The sequence below is a fragment of the Notamacropus eugenii genome, chromosome 1 (assembly GCF_028372415.1).
Source record: "Notamacropus eugenii isolate mMacEug1 chromosome 1, mMacEug1.pri_v2, whole genome shotgun sequence".
Classification (NCBI taxonomy): domain Eukaryota; kingdom Metazoa; phylum Chordata; class Mammalia; order Diprotodontia; family Macropodidae; genus Notamacropus; species Notamacropus eugenii.
The window spans coordinates 632299770-632321441 of record NC_092872.1 but is presented as its reverse complement, the minus strand read 5'-3'; the positions used below and the strand labels follow the sequence as shown (position 1 = coordinate 632321441).

The 21672-nt window shown below is 35.7% G+C and overlaps 1 protein-coding gene across 9 annotated transcripts in view; it reads left to right on the top strand.

The window, feature by feature from the left end:
* The window catches only part of SLC23A2 (solute carrier family 23 member 2), a 104350-nt gene that overhangs the window by 51073 nt on the left and 31605 nt on the right, over window positions 1–21672 (top strand). For 7 of the 9 annotated variants that reach the window (XM_072635309.1, XM_072635303.1, XM_072635301.1 and 4 more), the window contains 6 exons: window positions 12509–12607; window positions 14803–14919; window positions 16290–16447; window positions 18485–18573; window positions 19743–19810; window positions 20939–21120. In XM_072635309.1, the coding sequence (XP_072491410.1) occupies window positions 12569–12607; window positions 14803–14919; window positions 16290–16447; window positions 18485–18573; window positions 19743–19810; window positions 20939–21120 (653 nt within the window). In that variant the 5' untranslated portion in view covers window positions 12509–12568. The other 2 variants (XM_072635308.1, XM_072635307.1) reach the window with 2 other exon arrangements.

Here is a 21672-nt window from a genome sequence, read left to right as displayed (position 1 = left end):
ATCGATCATTTTTTAGAACTCTGAATAGTTGCAATATTTAACCAATGTAAGATCTCAAATAACTTCATTTTCATTCAAGGGTAAGGAAGGAAGTGCTATTGATTATGAGAACTACTATAGTGTTAGTGGCTAATTTTGGACTTTTTCTTTTTAGCCCTGTTTTACCTATAAAAACTACTTACTGAGAATTAAGTGCAGGAAGGAGATGTATAATTGTCATTAAAAACTTAGAGCTGGTTAGGTCACAGTGTGGAAAAGTTGGGCTTAAATTTATCAGTAGAAATGTGGTAGGATATTACTCAACTTTTATACTTGAACTGCAAGTTAGGAAATGAATGAATTTCTTTGTTCAGAATACAAATGATCATAATTAAAGGTGAAATAATTTTATCTGAATAAGAATATTAGCAGCCAGATATGGTGGATTACTTGATGTATTATATATAATACCAGCATTATTTTCAAGGTTCTGGATAATCTGGTATGTTTAAAATTGCCTTAAGTGGTTATGTTTTTAAAAACTCTTGAGTGGTTTCCCTTAAGGTTTCTTTGATAGTGCCTTTTATACCAGTGAAGATTTTCCTGTACAGGTTTGTCAGTCGTTATGATAATACCTTAGAGTTTCTTGTAAAATAATGCTGAATTTGCTTTGGTAGTATGCTCATAGTTCTGCATTGAAAATACTTGGAAATAAAATCCTTCAGTTCTTGAACTTATATTGTTTTTATATTTTTGATGTTTTCTTTACCTTATCATACTTTAAATAAGAATTAATTGATTTAAAATATAGTCTTGTTACTTCTCCTCTACAGAAGTTGGCTAGGAAGTAAAAGTATGCATGAAGAGTCTGATGATAATACTATGTTAAGAGGGGATGTGAGTACTGTTGTTGGAGGGAATACCCACATTGGTGAAATCATGAATCCTGTTAATATTTTAGCTGTGCAATATCACACTCAGACTTAATGTGGAACTGGAGGACTAGTGGGGAATGCAGGGAGGAAATGCTAGTTCTGCAGTTACCTTAGTTTTATACATAGAGAGCAGAAGTATCAGGAAAGACCAGTGAACTGTCTCCTTAGAAGCTTTTTCAATGAAAATAGAAGGCATAATAAAATGAAATGGATTAGAATGAAGCAAATATTTTGGTTAGTCTGAGGAAATATCTTGAGTCATGGTAGTGATTTAACAGTGAAGATAGCCTGACTAGTGGAAGGAATGAAAACCCTCAATTAATCAACAAGCATTTGAGTGCCTGTTGTGTGACAGGCAATATTGAGGACATTGGGGATCTAAAGACAAAATTGAAGTAGTCCTTGCCCTAAAGGAGGCTTATATTCTAGTGTAAGAGACAACGTGTAAATGTATAGCTCTATGTAAAATAAATGGAATCTGTTTTTTGAAGCATTTGGGGAGGCATTAACTAAACTAGGGAAGAATTGGGAATATCCTTGTGTAGGAGTTAATGTTAGAATTGAGATTTGAAGGAAATAAGACTTGCTAAGATGAGAGGCAGAGATGAAAACAACATGTATTATAGGCTTAAAGGCTAGGTAGCCTATGTTCTAATATCTTTGTGACCTCAGCCTTCAAGTAGCTGTTTACGCGACAAGAAATTAAACATTCTACTTGGCCCCAGAAAACAGAGCCAGGAGCAACTGAAGTTCCAAAAGTCCAATTTTAGCTCAGTAAGCTTTGTAACAATTAGTGCTATCCAAAGGTAGGATAGACAGCTTAAGGAGGTGATGAAGTCTATCATTAGAATAGTTTTCAGATGGAAGTTTGGTGCCTTCCTTTCTCTCACCCCCTTCCTCGTAGAATTCTTAGATTCCACTTCCTACAGGAAGCCTCTCTTGATTAAGTGTGCTCCCTCTCCTCACATTTTGTATATGCATGCCTGTGTATAGGTTGTGCTTCCCTGATAGAATAGTCACCTTGCGGACAAGGATTGCTTCATATTTTTGTTCTTTATCCTCAGTACCTGCCTACTCATCCAGAGTAAGTGCTGAGTAGGCTAAAAATAAGTAGGAGCTTTGGCTGGAGACACTGAGAAGTTAAATGACTTGCCCAGGACCATGTGGGTAGTCAGTGTCAGGCCTGGTCCGAAGATTCGAGACCTGAGCTGGCAGAAGGAGAAAGGAGTGAGCATGGTTGACTTTCCCATGTTTTCAAATGGAAATTCTGAGGAGGAACTCACAGATTCTCTCTTTTTTAGTAACTGAGTAGTGCCTTGATGGATTTTGAGATAAATGGTTGTTATTTTCTGTAATTTCTTATGGTCAAAAGTTGCCTCCCTAGTACCCAGAGACACATTAAGAGTCCGTACCTATAGGAGTACATGGGGGATTGAATCTAGTATTTGTTATCGGTGGTTAGAAAATAATCTGGATAAATCTGCCATCTGTTTTTAAAGGCAGTACATGGTAGGTTTGGGGGTACATGTGAATGAAGAACAGAAAACAGCAGAAATTGTTGAAGAGCTACCATTTGTTAATAATATCTTTAGGAAAGTACAGCCAGCTCTGCAGTTCCGGTGTGTGGATTAGTATCTTGTTGACTGTTTGAACCTGTTGGGCCTCCAGAAGAAACCAAGTTAATAACCTGAACTAACGAATGCTGGCATAGGCACAGATATGTAATACAATCCACTATTTGTTTCAGCAAAGTCAGTATTTTACTGTTGAGTTCAGGTTTGAGGAAATATTTTAAGAATGTTTAAGCTTTTACTTCCCCCACCTTCTTTAAAAACCGTTTGTCTAGCATTATTTATACCTTTTCATTGGATTGGAAACAGCAGGTTATTTAATGGGGAAAAGGGTTTGTGTGTGTGAGAATTTGTGGACTACATACTTGGAGTGATATAAAAGTGAACTTTTGGGGTTCAGCCTAACCAAACAAAAAATGAAAACAGTGATGGAATTGTGATAGTGGTATGGATTACACAAGAAAATAGATCTAATAGTACTAGCTCAGCTTCATATTTATATAGCACTATAGATTTTATAAATCACATTCTTGATAATAACCCTTTGAGGTAACAGTTGGAAGCATTTTTATGTCTGTTTTATAGAAAGGTGCCCATTCACAGCCAATAATACTTGGAATTAGTTCTAGTGCTCTCTGTTAGACAGTCCTACTATAATTTTAATGTCATTGAACTTACTGGTTTGAGGTTTTCTTAGTATTATTTATGTCTTCATTAAGAATTCAGCAGTATTAAGGGTGTTGAATTGAAGGACATAAGAATCTTTCCTTAAAGATAAAGGTTCAGTTAAAAGTTTCAAAAACTCCATCCCTCTACAAGTCTCATGTGATGAACTTGAAAATTTCACATTTCTAGTGCAGGTGAATGGACTTTCAAGCTGGTTAAGATGAAGCATTTGTGTTGGCGTCTTTGAGCATGAAATAATTTTCAAAGCTCATGTTTTGTGAAAGTGTTTCCATGTTCAGGCATCACGACTGTTTGAAAGTAGTAAAATAGTTAGTTTTCAGTCCCCTGTAATTTCAGATGAAAGCATTTGACTTGTCAGATTTTTTTTTCTGTACATAGGAAAATTTTGACCTATTGTCTATTTTTATTTTGAAACCTTAAGCTTTTCAAAAACCTTACATAGACCATAACTCTCGTAGAAGTTGAATTTCCTCCCCTGTCTTCATTTGCAGCTGGACTTTTAAATTTTGCTGTAAATTGATACTTAACACTTTATTAAAGTGATCCTATAATCTAGGAAACAAAGGATTTGGAGAACTTACTGTGAACATTGGAAAAGTAACTGGTGTTTTTAGGAGTGAAAACAAGACAGAGTTCTCATTTTTAAGTTCTAAGACAAGGATACCAAGGTAACAGCATCTTGGTTTGAAATAATTGTTGGATTAGGTGCTGCATGGGAGAATTTTTCAGGAATAAGACTAAGAAAGAATGCTATCTGATATATTAAAAGGCTAATTGCAAGCATAATAAAGTACCTGAAAGAAAACACTAAACCAAGTGGTCCAGATATGGGAGGAACCACATAATTAATGGTGGGAGGGAAAGTCAGATTGTAGGTGGGACTTAGGGCTGTAGCACTTTAAAAGAGAGGATAAGGAGCTTAAAGTATCCATTTGAGAGGGGACAGTGAATCAGCCCTTTGGCAATCTAAGCTAAGGTTTGCAAGAGGTTGAACTTTGTGGACTGATGGATAAGTGGAAAGGGAGTGAGGTAAGTAGTGGGAAGTTCATGGTAAATGATAATGACAAATGTAGAGACTTAAGAGAATGTAGAATACAGAAAAAAAATAGTGGATTTTTCTTTCAGAGAAATGGCAGAGTTTGTGGTAAGTCTTTTAACAATATTTTTCTAAGTGGCAAATTTCAAAAAAAATTTTTTCAGTAAAGAGGATAGAAGTTAAAGCAAGGATTGGTAAAAATGGTCTCATTTTCAGAGGAGATATGAGACCAGAATGCTAAATTCTTTGTGTGAATTTTTAATGATAGATGCTCTGGCTTAGCTCATCAGTCAGAGCCCTTAACTTATTAAACATTACAGAATATTATATTTTTCTTCTTAAAATTCAGTCCTGATTTTATAGTAGTTACAGTCTCCTTATAATATATAGGTTTCATTTATCCAAAAGCATTTGTCAAGGACCAAGTAAGTACCAGATTTTGTGCTTGGTTCTGGCACTAAAAGACAAAAGGGAAACATCTTTCCTTAGGATGCTTATATTTGATTGGTGAAAAGATTATCTTTGTGTACATTTAAATATAATATAGGGAAAGCAGTATTCATTAGCTAGAGTGACCAGGGAAGTGACAGAGAGGAGCTTGAGCTAAATTTTGGAGGAAGCTAGGAAGCCTGAGATGAGCAGGGGCAGCATGCAAGGTGTTGGGGGCAAGAGAGAGAATGTTGTGTATTATAAAGAACAGAGAGCTCAGCCTGGTGATACTGTAGAGTCATGTGAAAGTATTCATGTATAATCAGACCAGGAAGCTGAGCAGGAGGCAGATTTTGAAGCGCTGTATGTGCGGGAGCAGTTGGCATTTATAGGGGAGTGATATTGTCAGACCTGTGTGCTTTGGGAATATCAAATATCAAATTTGACAGTTGTGTGGAGAATGAATTGGAGAGAAATAGAACAAGTGTGCAGTTCTGAGGGCAATTAGCTTAAAATTTTACTGGATCTAATAAGTACTTGAAAAATAGTTGATGTAAAGGACTTAGGATAGTGCCTTTCACAAAATGTAGGTGCTATATGTATGCTAGTTATTATTGTTACTGTTAACAAGAATTAGTGTTCCATTATTTTGCAGTGCCTAAAAACAAGTTTAGTCTATCGGTGAAGAATTTGAATTACAGTGTGGTTTAAGGAAAGTTGGTATCTTTTGGTTAGTTTTGTAAAAATAAAGCAGATTTAAACAACTTAGTATATACTTGAATGTACACTGTGCCTGGCACATAGTGGGTGCTTTAAAAATGTTTATTGAATATTTCCATATTACGTATTTTGAAATAAGGTCACCTCAATTTCTTGCAAAAGAATATTTGAAGAATTAGAAATATTGAGGGAGATTTACAATATACACAATGGTTACAACAGTATAAGAGAAAAAAACACAAATGAAATTGCATACTAAATAATTATTAATGTAATTATAATGACCCAAACTAAGGAAGAGTTGAGAAAATGTACCTGCTTCTCTTCATTGCAAGGTAGAGGTAGAACATTGCATATACTGTCAGACACAGTCAGTTCATTTTTTTGCTGCTTGTTAAAAAATCTTTGGTACAAGGGAGGGCTTATTGGGGGGTAGTGTGCAGATACACACACATACACATATAAATTGATATGATATAAAATCAAAACAATTTTAAAATTCTCTTCACCTTTCTCTCTACTGTCATCTGTCTCTCCTCATCCCATTCAGTTTTTCATTCAGAAAGCATTTATTAAGCACCTGTTGTTTTAAGAAGTGTGCTAGATGCTGGGTGCTCCCAAGACAATCCTTCAGGAGCATAGTTCCACTGGGGGGAACAGTATCTACCCACTTAAGTCAGTACAAAATATGCACAAAATTACAAGGATAGGAGGACTCAAACATGCGTTAGTAGGGAGGCATTTTCAAGGATAGGGTACTTGAGCTGAGGATTCCAAGAGGTGGAGTTGGGGAAGTGATTTGGCTTATGGTCCAGGCGCTGAGGTGTGGAGAAGGGAAGTGCTCACATGTAGGTTGGATCAGAGAATGCATAGGAAAGATCACTCTGTAAAAATAGAGGGCGATCAGTTTGTGTAGCCAGCTTTAAATGCCATTCGAGTATTAATAGGAGACATTACACATGAGATCGGACATTGACTTTGGGAGTATCACTTTGTCATCTTTGTTGAGGGTGGTTTGGATTATTGAGAGATTGAAGGCAAAAGGTGATGAGAACCTCAAATAGGGTGGTGCTGGTGAGGTTATAGACATGTCAGAGTTGTTACAGAGGTAGAATCCATAAGACTTGGCAACTGATTAGATGAGAGAGAGTGTCCCAGATGATTCTGAGGTTATGAACTACAGTAACTAGAAGGATGGTGGTTTCCTAGACAGATACATAAAAATTAGGAAGATGGGTGTGGTAGAGAGAATGAGTTCTGTTTTGAACATGTTGAGATCTTTATTACAGACATCCAGTTGTAGATGTGAGACTGGAACTCAGGATGAGAGGTTTGTAAATATCGACCTGGGAGTCATTAGCATAGAAATGATAATTGAATTCATGATAGCTGTTGAAATTGCCAAGAAAAGAGAATATATAGAGAAAAAAATAAGATCCAGAATAGAGACTTGCTTCTCTAACTTCACGGTAACAGGGCAGAGTGAGGATGATACAGTAAAACACTCTGGTAGGAGAACTAGGAGAGAGCAGTGTCATTAAAAACTCTGCTTTTCTCTTTCATTTTGTCTTTGAATCCTTATTCTGTATCTTCATTTCTGACACTCATGAAACTCAGATTCTATCCAGAAAAATCTTGGGGCACCCTCTCCAATGCAGGTTTCTCCTTTCATGCCTTCTAATCCACTGGGCAGAGTTGGCTACCTTATGTTTCCCCACTTACACTTTCATTCTTACTCTGTTGCCTTCTCTGTGCACTCTTATTTTGAAATTAATGTGATCATCTTTATGGACTTGTAAAAAATGGCTCTCTTTTGTACAATCTTATTTCTAGACAAACTGATGTATTAGTTCTTCTCTGAATTCATATTACATTCCTGTATGCTTGTGCAGGCTGACCTCCCAGCCTCAGATGCATTCCTTTCTTACCTCAGTTCTCAGAATTGTAAACTTCCTTGTAGTATCATTTTGGATATCTCCTTGTTATCAGACTTTCTCTGGTCCTTCCTCTCAAGTTATTAATGGACTCTCCCCTCAAATTACTATATATGTTGTATGTCGTCCACCTCTTTCTTAAACAGATGTAAGCTCCTTTGGGACAGGGACTACTGAAATTTTTTTCTTTCTCTACACAGTACCTTGAAGTAGATGCTTGGTAAATGTTTACTGAATTCTAGTTTTTTCCAAAAAACATTATCATTTGATTGAACCTACTCTCTCTAAAACTACTAGTAATTGTATAATTGTCAAAATCGAGTAACCTTTTATCAGTTCTCTTCCTTGAGCTCTGCAGCACTGGCAGTTGTTGACTTCTCTTTTGCCTTTGGATTCCTCTTTTGGAACCCCAAGTCCAGGTTTGACCATGTTACCACTTATCCAGTAAATTTTTGCTACTTCGTATTACCTTTAGGATCAAATATAAATTCTGGTTTTGGTATTTAAATTTCTTTATAAACTGGCCTCTTCTACTTTACTTCCATTCACAAACTCTGCTGTCCAGCCAAAGTGACCTATTTGCTGTTCATTTTACACAGTGCTCCATTCTCCATCACCATGACTGCAATCCTCATCCTCCTCACTTTAGCCTCCTTGAGGAACTGACTCTTTGCAGGATACAGCCCTAAGTGAAGCCTTTCCTTTTCTCTGATCTCCCAAGCTATCAGTGCCTTCCCTTCTCAAGTTAATTTGTATTTGCTTTATATGTGACTTGTATGTGTATGTGCATGCATCTATGTGCATCCTGTCTCCATATTAGAATGTGAGTTCCTGGAGGCAAGAGCTAGTTTTGCTTTTCCTCTGTATCCCCAACATTTAGCACCGAGCCTTGCACATAGTAAGCCCTTAAGTGCTTGTTCATTAATTGCCTTGAGGGCCCTTTTAGCTGATCCCTTTTATAAAGATTTTTATAGACCTGGAAGAGGTTGGGAGCACATTAGGCAGATACCTAGAAAAGCTGTGTAGTGGACAGAATGCAGACATGGATTCAAGAGCCCTGAATTCTGTCCTTGGTTTGGCAGCTAACTGGCTGTGTGTACTTGGTCAAGTCTTTTCATTTCTCTGTGTACCTGACAGGGGCGTTATAAAGCACTACAAAAACCTGACTTTTGTTATCTCTCTCACTTATATTTCAGGCTGTAGTTTCTTAATTTTTCAAATATTGTCTCTTTGCAGAGGAACTATATTGAAATTTAGTCTGAAAAGATGAACGCCTGTGTATCTTGCGCATTTCACCAGGGTGTCAGTTGTTGAAAGATGGTAGTTAAAGTTAACCAGTGGTAGCACATTTTAAAAATAGATAGTAAACGTGAGATTTGTTTAACAGCACCACGCAATGTAATTTAGTATTTGCTTCTAAGATTTATTTACTTGCTTCTTCTTTGCCGAGGGTTCTACTGTAAATTAAGAATTGATAGGAGCCACAAAAAAGATGACACGATAGTTTTCTAGCATGACAGTTGGTAGGTGTTTATTGAAAACTCCACTATGTGTCATGCACTGTCAAAAAATGTTTTATCTTTCATTATACCTCTTTTCAGTGGGAGGTAGTTTTTGTTTGCTTCTGGTGAAACTCTGAGAAACCCTTCTCAGATCGATTCTTTTGGAAAGCTATCTTTTGCCGCAATTCTTACCTAGCCTTTAATCACTGAATGGCTGTTGTTCAAACGGAGAGCCGGAAAAGACCTTAGCTTATAAAGGCCAAAGTCTTTCACTGCATCTTTGCCAGTGGTCCTGACTATGTTGGGCATTGCCATTGAACTCCAAAGACTGTGGAGGAGATATTGAGATGGGTGACTTTGCATAGCCCTGCCTCATTTAAATCCAATTCACTTGCAAGTCATGATATCACCTTCCCGATATTATCGGTCCTTTTCAAGAGTGAAGGATGAACAGCAACAGCCATAGTTTTTATTTACTGAAGCAGAGAGATGGAATAAAAGTCAGATTTTTTGGTAGCACTTTAGAGTTTGCCAGACACTGCTCATAATGCTCCTGTCAGGTACATAGGGAAAGTATTATTCTCATTTTACAGCTGAGGAAAATGAGATTAGTAGAAGTCAGCCACTAGAAACATGTCGCTTCACTTTCAGTGATCTGTGATCATGGAGATATTTTTAGTGCATCTGGAAATCCTATTTTCTATTTCAAGTCACGTGTTTTGCCCACTGTGCTGTAGTACTTGGGGAGAAGGGGGCTGGGAGAGGGGAGCATGACAGGAAGTATACAATAGCTTTATTTTTGTTGTTGTTGTTCAGAAGTCAGGGTAGAATATTTTCCTCTTTACTTTTAGATTTTTCCCTTTTCTGTCCTAAAACTAAGTTTAGTACAGAGTAGTAAGTTAATATAAGGTAAAGAGTAGTAGTAGTCACATTAAAGCAGACCCCAGTTATCCAGAATAGGTGGTAACAATTTAAAAACTGTAGAGGTTAAAAACTTCTGACCTCGCTTAGGTTTTTGAACCCTTGTCATTTCCCATTTGTTTATAGATTCATTATTCACCCTAGTCACCCAGGTGTAGCACACTGGATAGAGTGATGGGCTTCAAGTCAGGGAGTCCTGAGTTCAAATTTGTCCTCAGACACTTACCGGCATTGTGATCCTGGGCAAGTCACTTCACCTCTTTTTGCCTTGTTTTCCTTATCTGTAAAATTGAGATAATAATAGTACCAACTTCCCAATGTTGTTGTGAGGATCCAATGAAATCATATTTATAAAGCAATCAGCAGACCTTAAAGTGCTGTATAAATCTCAGTTCTTCTTGTCTGTTGTTATCATTATAGTAATAATAGCAATATTACTTGAGTGAATTTAGAGGTGGGATAGCAAGGGGGGAGGGTCTAGAGCTGAACCCTTAATGTGAAATTCCTTTAACCTATGCAGATTGTAACCTCGGAACACTGAGAACTTAATTGATTTACCTGCTATTTTATAAACTGTGTTCTAGTAGTAGTTATCACCAGAGTTTCTTTCCTAATAAAATTACTAACAGATTACTTGACACTCCAGAGACTTAAAAAGTTTGAAAATCATAAATCTTAGCTCTTAGAAATTTTAGCAGGCTAGCTTAATGATGCTCCATGTTGTATTATCCTTGTAGGGGAAAAAAATCTGAATAAAACCAACTTAATATATGAACTTTGTAGTCCAAAAATCTGTGCACCTTGTTGAGGACCTAGTAAGGACTGACTGATAGTGAAGTTAGGCAGAGCAGCCAGCTAGTTAGTTGGTTGGGCACTTACCTTTAGTGAGGGAAAAAAGAAATGAGAATGATGACTGGTCTCAACTGAGATTAAAAAACATCATATCCCCCCAAATTGTAATACTTTGTTAATGTTATATAAGAACAATTTCCCATTGAAGAAGTAAAATGGCAGTGGAAGTTTCCTATCATCTGAGTAATACTACAAATAATATAAAGGAAAACCACAGACATGATTACATTTAGATAAACTTTCTGAGATATTTTGTTAACATTGGAATAATATTTAGAAATTAACTCTTTAAAACTAGTACAGTCCAGCAGTTTTAACGGCACTTCTTCCAAAATCTTGAAAATCTTAAAACCTTTTACAAGTGAACTGATTTTAGCATCAAATGTGTTTTAAAAGGACTGTGGATTATTTTTTAAAAGCTCTTTGAAAAATACCAGTAAAACAGATGGATTTTATAAGGTAAACACCTCCCTGCTCACAACACCCCCCACCCCTCCTACACATACACCCCTTCCATTATAAGATCGTAAATGAAGAGATGAAAGTGAAATGATATGGTCAGAGGGGCCTTAGGGAACCAGCTGAACCTCCACTTTACCCTGGTGCCTCTTCACCAAAAAGGTTCTCTTCTTTAAGAAGTTCCTCCGCCTTCACAATTTTTACCACTCTTTTCTCTCTTCTAGTCCTGTTTGCTATCTTACCCAATTTTGACTAAACATGGTCTTCATCTTCCTTTATAATTCTTCTCTACCCACTTAGTTCCCCCACTGCAAGTCCCTACAAAAGCTGAATCTGTTTAAAAATGGGAGAAGAAACCTCTAGGTGCTGGCACATGTGAGTTGGCAGGCTTTGGGTGGGGAGGGGTTTACAGAATAGAACAGACATGTTTTGGAGCAGTGTGTGGATGTATTCCTGGTATCTCCAATGTGACTTTAAGACATCTCACAGAAATGATATTAGGTTCTCTAGTGTTGGAGTTTGATCCTGCTAAAGGATGTGAAATAGACTAAGGGTTAAATAGAGTTGGGAAACTTATTATCCTTTATAACATCTTTTCTGTGGGAAAACTCATGATTTTCAAACAACTTGACTTAGAATTAAACTTGTCTCATTCACTCTTTTCATAAGTTAGGAATTGCTTGTTTTAGTACTTACTTGTTCATTTCCTTGGGTTTTGACAAGTGAAGGAGCAGTCTTGAGTTGTCAGTTACAACAATTCCTTATTGACATTAGATGTATAAAATTCATACTTCAGGTATTGTGGGAGTCATAAGGTTAATTGCAAAAAATGAAGACTACTAGCTTACGCCAATATGGGATTTAAAATTGAATCTGAGTTACCTTGTGGGTTTGGTGGTAGGCTTTGTTTTAGTTTTATTTTTTGAAAAGTTCGCTGTGTTCGTATGTCTTACCTTTTTAATAGGTCACGTACTGTTCATAGTATGAGTTGGAATAGAATCTCAATAATAAAACTGGAGTCAAGTTAATTAGTGAATTTAGTGTGGTAAGCAATAATGTTCTTCTGGTTAGTGAATGTTGATACAGAACAGAGACGCTTAGCAGGGAACACATATCCTGTGAATGTTTTGTTTTGTGGGTGAACAGTTGTTAAGAGCCAAATATGCTTTTGTAAGAATCCATGAGGGGATTTTAAAATTTTCTTTTGGCTAAACTGATACAAATATTTACTGTTAAATATTTTTTTTTAAAAAGTGTTTGGAGTATAATTTACCCTGTATGAAATTACAGTGGTGGTTTTGTTACATTTTCACAATGCATTTTTTGAATAAATGAGCTGTTATTTTAAAATCTTGGGACAAGTTTTAAAACCTGTCTCAGTTTTTTGGTCTTAATAGGATTTGCGAAAAAACCTTCAGATAGATTTATTCACAGAAAGTGTAGTAATTTGAAATAGCAATTTAATGAAATATTTCTTTTTTAGGTGGTAATTAATGGAGGTGCCACATCAAGTGGTGAACAGGACAATGAGGATACTGAACTAATGGCCATCTATACCACAGAAAATGGCATAGCTGAAAAGGTATTTTTTTTTTCTTGTACAAGGTATTTTTTTTTTTCTGTAGCAAAGCAAATTTCTTGAATTTGGTTGATGATTACTTCGTTTCTTCATCTTTTTTCTTTGTCTCTTCCTTTAAACTTCTGATTAAATAGATACACATTACTTTTTAATGCATTTCAAATCTGCCTAGAAATAGAATTTTAAAAAAAAAAACCAGCTTGGGCTCATTTTTCTCTGTAGTGGTGCATCTTTCTGGTGTCTGATCTAGTTGATTTCCTTGTTGAAAAACATCACATGTATCCAAAATCTTCTGTTGAAAAGGAGCGGAAGATTTTTGAGTCAGGAAAACTTGAGTTTGAATTCTGCCTCAAAAACTCATTTACATGTAACCATAGGGCAAGCCAGTTAATCTCTCTGTCTCATTTTCCTCACATGTAAAATAGAAAATGAATGCCTATGTTTATTGTTCAACAAGATAATGTATAGAAGTACTTCTGCAAACCTTAAAGCTATATATAAATGTCAGCTGTAACTGCTAAGGGAATAGCTCGAGAGCAGAAGGATACGGATGCTGCCCTTGCTTCTGTTGAATTTTTGGCCCAGGATTTCCATTTTTACTCTGATTTCAAAATAAAATGCGTAGTAAGAATTTAACTGCTTAAAAAATTCAATAAAATTAATTTCTACAAACATAAGTGTGCATGCACACACACACAGTAATACACAAGTAACAGTAGCAACTTGTCATTTATCCTATGTACTCTTTAGATCTTCTTGCTTGTCCGTTGTATGTGGATAAATAGGTGTATTTTTATATATTGAGTATAGAAGTGCATTAGTGTGACTGCTAGTTTGGAATTTGAGTTCTAATTTTCCACTGGGTATTTGTGTGAGCATCATCATTTGCAAATGGAGATCATAGTAACTCTACAGATTCCTTCACAGGGCCATGAGGTAGCTTTTCTGCAAACTTTGACAAACTATGTAAATGTGAATGTGTCACAGTGTGTTCTCTTCTACTTTGGTTGTCTTCTTTGTTTTACATTATCTCCTGTGTCTGTCTCTTGTCAAAGTACTTCTCCTACTTAGATACATTGATGAAACCACAATCTTATCTATGTGGATACTTTACCCACTTGGGCAGTTTGTAAAATGAGCCCTTCCTTATTGTCCTGTGTGCTTCTCATCCATGTTCTGCCACAGATCCTTCCTTTCCTTTTTTATAGGTTATTTATTGTTTTTTATTGTTTTTTTAAACCTAGGTCTCTATCTGTCTTACCTAGGTTGTAAGTGCAGTGGCTGATCGTTGGCCCAATTCCACTATTGATTTGCATGAGAGTTTTGATATGCTTTGTTTCTTTACTGGGTCAGTTTGGTCCTACATAGGTAACCTCATACCCCCACACCCTTTGCTCTTGGAGGCTCACCATGATGATGCCAAACTTAATGTGAGCATCCAGTCCAAGCTGAAGTTATCCACCAGTCTCAATCTCCCTGGTAAACAGGGATTACAGGCATGCACCACCATGCCCACACATAAATCTTTCATAGAAGATGTTCCTAGCAAGCTGGTGATCTTCCTCTGAACTTTTTAATGTTTCATGACTGTCAGTACGATTAGCACTTAGGCTGTCCATCTGCTATCATTCATTTCTGCATCATGCTTACAAAGTGCTTTTCTGCAAGTAACCCAAAAAGGTAGGTAGTAAAAGTAATTGTTTCATCATTTTATGAATGGGGAGAGAGTCGCATAGTTTCTGAACCAGGCTTCAAAACCATTGTAAAGTGCTCTTTACAATATACCATGCCGATTTTTGTGGGTTTGTTATCCACAAGTATATTTTTCTAAGTTGCCTTTTAGTTTTATGCTCTTTCTGCTGTTCTAAAGTGTTCATTGCTCTTGCCTTTGCAAGTTGTATTCCATTGGCCCCAAACCAGGAAAGTGGGTTCAGCACCTTTAAGTGGTTAAAATTTTTTATCTACTTTACAGAGAAGGTTTTCCAGATATAGTAAATACACTATGGCCTTGATGGTCAGAGAAGGGTTGGGTAATTGTGGATTGATTTGATAGTAACATTTAAAGTCATAGGTTTTATTTTTATTGCTCCTTTTTTGAGTAGTCAAATTGGGTAACTTTTAAAATTTTGCCACTTTAGCCCAAAATAAAGTTGCTGGTTTTTTTCCCTAAAATGCTAATTAGTTCTTTCATTCTACAGAGTTCTCTTGCAGAGACATTGGACAGCACTGGAAGTTTAGATCCCCAGAGAACAGATATGATTTATACAATAGAAGATGTACCTCCTTGGTATCTCTGTATATTCTTAGGGCTACAGGTAAAATTCTTAAATATGATTAAAAATTTGTACCACTATTTACTTCTTAAATGTTTTACTTTCCTATTGTATTTTCTATTGTATACTTTACTATTCTATTCTATTTTGCTTTAATTTATTTAATTTATTAGCATATGTATTCTAAACTTTTGCTTAAATAATTTAATTAGACATACTGGAATCTTTTATAAAATGGCAAATTTATTACGTTTATGGTGGAAGGGTGGAAAAAGCTAGAGGAAAAAAGGAAGAGAATGTCAAAAAGGTACAGGGAAGCAAGGCAAATAATAAAAAGGAAAGGAAAAGAAAAATAGCTGAGAAGAATGTAGAAAAAAGTGCCGGGGTGGAGAAAGGTGACTTTTCAACCTCCCCTATGAGACCTGGCCTGTATATTAGTAAGTTTCCTCTTTTATTGGCCTTGTGACAAATTCATTCATATTGACCTCACAGTCCTACTGCTTCCAAGAAGGAAAAAGGGTGGTGGAACAGGATGTTTAGATGATGTGGGGTGAGAGTTGGATAGTGGAAATGAGCAAAATTAGTTTTTGCTACCTTCCCTTTTTCCCAAATATTCCATTCTAAAATTATTGCTCTTTCTTTCCTCTACTCATCATCACAAAAAAAATCTCAGAATTTCATGAATTGCACAGAATTTTCTTAGAAGTAGGCAGATTCCTTTTTTTTTTGTAATGACAGTAGTAATGTATTTTTAGCTTTTCACAAATTCTAATCTGTTCTGAAGCAAAGTCTGTGGTCTGACTTTTCATAGATAACTGGTTCAAGGATAGCTCCTACATTAATAAAGAGTTGGAGTGGTTACAGTGAGTTGGATGACAAAACTCTGAGGTCCTTAGATTACATAGACAGGTAAAATGATAGTGTATCTTTTCATCTCCCCTCAACCCCCCATCCCCCCAAAAAAGTCATCTTTTCTATGTATATATTCTTTCATTCCTCCAAACATACTGAACCAGAAGGGGTTGCTGAGGCATAAAGACTAACTTCCCTGTTGTTCCAATAAACAGTTAATATTAACTTTGTGATAGTCTTTTTCAGATTTTCCTTTTCCTTTGCCTCCACCTGCCTTTTGGGGATATGTTACTGGATGGGTTACAAGAAAATCTGTGTTGTTACCTAGTTTAAACATTCTTTAATAGTAGAACCAGAAATCAAAACTTTGAAAGGAATTAGCCTTAGGTTATTTTTAAATTAGAAGTGAGGTGGGGAGTTAAGCCAGAATTATAAAACTGAAATGTGTGTATGTGTGTATGTATGAGATATACTTGTGTGTGTGTGTGTGTGTGTATATATACACACACACATACACACACACATATAAAGCAATCTTTATATCTTTCTGTTGTCTATAGCACTATCTGACCTGTTTCAGTGGAACCATAGCAGTGCCCTTCTTGCTAGCTGATGCTATGTGTGTTGGATATGACCAGTGGGCTACAAGTCAGCTTATTGGGACCATATTCTTCTGTGTGGGAATCACAACTTTGTTACAGACAACTTTTGGATGCAGGTAAGACATGGGATGTTAAGCTGCTCCAATTAAAAATTACTCATTGGGACATAGAACTATGGTAATATTTTTATGTATAATTTTATGAAATATGTACTGTGGCCCTGCTTATGATCAAATGCAGTGGAGTTGTCATGAAGCATCGGGTTGCCAAATATGATTTGGAAGTGGCCTGAGCAGGTGGCAAGGTAGTGTGGTTAGATATCTTAGACGCTCGGAGAGGAGTATCCAGAGATGTTACGAATATGCACTTGTATATAGGACCTATCCACTATCATACTTCTGTGACCTGTAATCTTAAATAGAGCCTCAACTGTAATTCAGTGATGTGGCTAGCTCTTCCATTGCTTTTGTAAAAGCAGTTTAAAAACTTTTGGAGATGCATCTTGTTTCATGTCTTTATACCCAGACAAACTGAGGAACGTGTGGATGGTGTCAGAAGTATGTATGTGTATGTGCACACCTGTGCACGCTTGTGTGTTCTGATTCCATGAGTTTTTTATGATGAAATTGCAGTGTTATGGAGACTGTACTTTGAGTGTTAGTTTTTCAGGGAGAGTCATAACTAGGCCTTGATTCAAGCCTCACCCTAGTGTAGCATTTAGCAGAGTTCTGTTGATGACAGAGGCCTAAAAAATGAGGGAGGAAAAGCTCCAACTCTGACAGACCTGTGTGTTCTCCACCTGCCACTCAGTAATTGTATCAGAGGGGTTGTATACTCAAGTGGTAAATGGGTTAAGTTAGTGGTTAAGGGAAATTGTAGTTGAGATGGAGAAAACGATGTTGGATCATGACACTTTCTGCTCCAAACATTTAGTGTGAATGAATCCCACTTCACAGATTTCATTAGTATTTGAATTCTCATTATTCAGTTACAATTTTGTAAAATATTGTCATTGATTACATCCCAACAGAAATATGCAGTATGAATTTGAATAATGAGACCACTTCATAGGATTACTTTTTCATTCATTATTTCCATAGTAGAAAGAACATTGGTTTTAAAGTAAGAGAACCTGCCTCTTATAATTAATATTTGTTAGGACTGTAGCCACGTCAGTCAACCTCTCTGTCTCAGTTTTCTCATCTTTAAAATGAGTTGGTTTGACTAGTTCAGACCCCTTGATTTCTGGATTGGTATGAACTTGGACAGGCAAAAAAATTATATCTTTATTTTCATTAACATCTAACCGAGATTAGCTATCTGATCTGGTTCTCTTCTGTTGGCTAATGGTATAATAATTCAGATAGTATATCTATTTTTAGTTTATTGTGGCATATAATGTGAGATATTTGTCTAAATCTGATTTCTGACAATCTTATATTAAATAGGGAATTATTTTCTAAGTACTTTATGTTCCTGGATTTATCAGCTACTAGATTTATGAGTTCAGTTCTTCCTAAAATTCTTATCTGTTCTGTTTTGCCAAATTTCTTTTCAAATATTTTGTATATATTTTATTAGCGTTATATATAGTATTACAGATTTTAGCATTACAACTGTGTATCTTTCTAACAGTTCGTTGTCCAAAAGTGGAATAGCCTGCCTTAGGTGGTGGGTTCCCTCTCATGATCACTTAATAGTGAAGATTCTTTTTCAGGTATGAATTCACCTGGGTGGCTACAAGGGAGCTCTTCCACCTCTTATATTCTGTGATTCTAAGAGTGTTTTAGACTGTGGTCTTTGATCCTTTCTGACTCTTATAAGAAATGAGGGAAGCAGTATATAGCACAGTCTCCCCGAAGGAGAAAGAAAAAAGGTGATCAGGAAGAGATATTGGCTCAAACATTTACTTGTACTTTCAGACAGGTGCAAGTAGAGTGTGACTTGCGTGGGTTGGCTCCAGCCAGTAACCATTCATTCAGGTATAACACCTTTGCAGGCTCTTAGCAGTGTGAGGGCCTCTAATTTCATGTGTTCTGTCCCAAGTAAATATATGCTTAGTTCGGATTCTTAGAAAATAAATTTTCAGTCATGCCATTATTTGTTTAACTTTTTAGTGTTATGGTTATGGTTTTTGTTTTCATTTCTTTTAGGTTACCTCTATTTCAGGCCAGTGCTTTTGCATTTTTGGCCCCAGCTCGAGCCATCTTGTCTCTGGATAAATGGAAATGTAATACTACAGGTAACTTGCTATTTTTTTCAAAATATATAATTTGTACCCTGTGAACTAAATAATAAAAATGCAATACTGAATTATAGCCCTTTTATTTTTAGCATAGTTTTTTCCTTTTTCTCCTTTCTGCCATTCCTCAGGGCCTAGAAATGTATTTTTTTCATGAAATGAATAAATACTATGTTGAATATACCCATAAAATGGGATCTCACTTTTGAAAGGGGAAAAAAAGTTATATGTTTAAACCTTGAAAAATATTACATGTGATTACAATATGTGAAATATTTACTATAAAGACTTTTTAAAATTCAAATAAAATACTTTATTTTATCACTTTTTTTTGTCTTACTCATTTCCATCTTTATTCTCTTAAGAGTGTGATTTACCTATGACTCAGGTTTTCTGTGTAAGCAGATTTAGGAAAAGGTACAGTTAGATTAGAATATGTGCGTGTGTGCTTGTGTGCGTAATAGAGAAGTATATAAGACACTTTTTTTGCTGATGTTTTATTTCAAAGGAATTATGAATATGTGGTGCTCTTGTCACTTTGATACATATCAGAATAATACCTTCTAAAATATGTAGATATAAATTTCCCACAAATGCTGTTTATTTTCTTTTTAACTATGGTAACTTTAAATATTTTGATCGACTGAAGAAGAAGGTAGGGAAATTATGAAAATAGCAAAGCCAGACACTTGTCTAGTTCACACATACTCTTAGACTAGCTTTTTAGATTCTTGGAGTTGAATTTTCTCTACTTGATTTCCATGGTGGCTTCTGGAATTGATATTATGAAATCATTCATTTGATTTAGTTTCTTTTCCAAATACCTTACAATTTCAGTAAGGGAATGGTTTGTCATAGTATAATTTAATTAAATGTATTACTTGTAAAGGTTGATTTTTTTTAATGTAAGACAGAAAAGTGAATTAAATTGTAATTCCATTACATTTATTGAAAATTAGGATTTTGCCTGCAAGTTAACTAATCTGATATTCTTGCTATGAATTCATCTCTCGTTATGGTAAGCCATACTGTTATGTCAGTAATAATGGATTTAGATTTACGTGTAAAGCAGAGGTGACTTTTGAAAAACTAACATTAATTGAATCATATTAAAGCAGCATTTCTCCAAATATTAAGAGATAAAATGCTTTTCTTTTTTTGTTTTCAAGATCTTTCTGTTAGCAATGAAACAACGTTATTGCATACTGAACATATCTGGTATCCAAGAATACGAGAGGTAAAAAACTCATTATTTTCTCTTTTTCATTCTTATTGTCAGTCTTAAACTTCTGTTATATTGCAACAAATTTGAAAACAGTATTCTATAAACATCAGAGAGTTATTTTTAAGAGATTGGTTAGTTGTTTCAGTTGCTAAAATTCTTTTGGATATTGTATTTTAAATAAAGATATCTCATAAAAAGTGTATTTAAAGCTGTATGAAACCAACCTCTGTGAACTGAGTTTTAGTCCCAGTTCTTATCAGCATCATTATAGTCAAGTAGTAAAATAGAAAATTCTGGTTTTGTTCCAAAAGGTTTTACTGCAGCATAAGGATTTATACTTTGCAAATCATAACCTGTCTGCCCTGTTTAAAATTTTCCAAATAGAACTGATATGAGTGATTATTCATGGTTAGACTCTAGCACCAGTAATGCCATTGATGCTTATATACTGTCATATGAAAAGCCGATGACTTATTGAGAACAGCAGTTTGCACAGTCTGCAAAGAAAATCTTTTGTGTCAGAAGCCTCTTCCTTAATAATTCCATATATCTCTTCTAGATTTGCCTTTAACACATGCCCTGCCATGCTCCAATACACCCAGATGTATCCCCAAATACATCTGACTAGGGTGGATGTCATATTTCAGAACCTTCCAGAACTCTGTTAAGTTTGGGAGTTGTGGACTTTGTAAGAAAGCCTCATATAATACATATAGAGTGCTTGATTTTGGAGTCAGAAAACTTGGATGGGTTCAGATCCCATCCCTATTATTTAATAGCTTTGTGACCATAGGGAAGTTATTTCACCTCTCTGAGCCTCAGATTCTGTGTCTGCAAAATGGAGGTTATAAAACTTAGACTGTCTTATTTCATAGACTGGTGATGAAGAGAGCACTTTATACACCTTACAAAGCATGTGGCATATACCCTTTTTCATAGGAGGGAAAGTGGGAAATTACAGATATGAAATGTGGCATGCATCATTAGTATTGGTTAGTTATGCCTATCTGTTTTTCTTTAATCAGGAAATAAATGTCAGGGGTCTGTTGTTTGTTTTTTTTTTAAAGAGTAAAGGCAGTATTTAAAAGAGGAGAGGGAATAGGGATAGTTGATAATGTCTTTTCTCATCTCTTGGTTCAGATCCAAGGTGCCATTATCATGTCTTCATTGATAGAAGTCGTAATTGGCTTTCTTGGCCTGCCAGGTGCTCTGCTAAAGTATATTGGACCTTTGACTATTACACCAACAGTGGCCCTGATTGGTCTCTCTGGTTTCCAAGCAGCAGGAGAAAGAGCAGGGAAACACTGGGGCATAGCTATGCTGTAAGTTCACTTACTTGTTTGTTTTTTAAATGTGGATATTGTTATGATGATACAACTCTTTCATCTTCTAAATAAAGTAATAATAGTGAATATAGAAAGTAAAATTCCTTCTGGTTGTAGAAAACAAATTTTTGTAGTACCATGTAATAAATAGAAAGTTGTTTGAGCCTAACAAAACATATTTATTCAGGAGGTTTTGTTTAGAGTCAGAAACCTGCTTTTTCAGATCTTGGTTTTCCCACTTAATTGCCTGTATGACCTTCAAATAAGGATTTTATGGTCCTCAGTTTCCTTTACTATTTGGATTAGATTTCTATGGTTCCTTTTAACTCTAAATCTGTGTTCTTATTGACTGTTGATACATCCAGTTTAATAGCTTATCAACTTAGGAAAGTCAGTATATCTTCTTCATATTAGAAACTTACATGTTTGTTGAATTGTCTCTTTGTCAGAATTAAACATGTGACCATCTAAAATCAAAAAGGAAATATTTCTTGCTTACCCACCTGGCAGTCCTCAAATCCAATGACTTCTGTGTTTCTTGCAAAACTT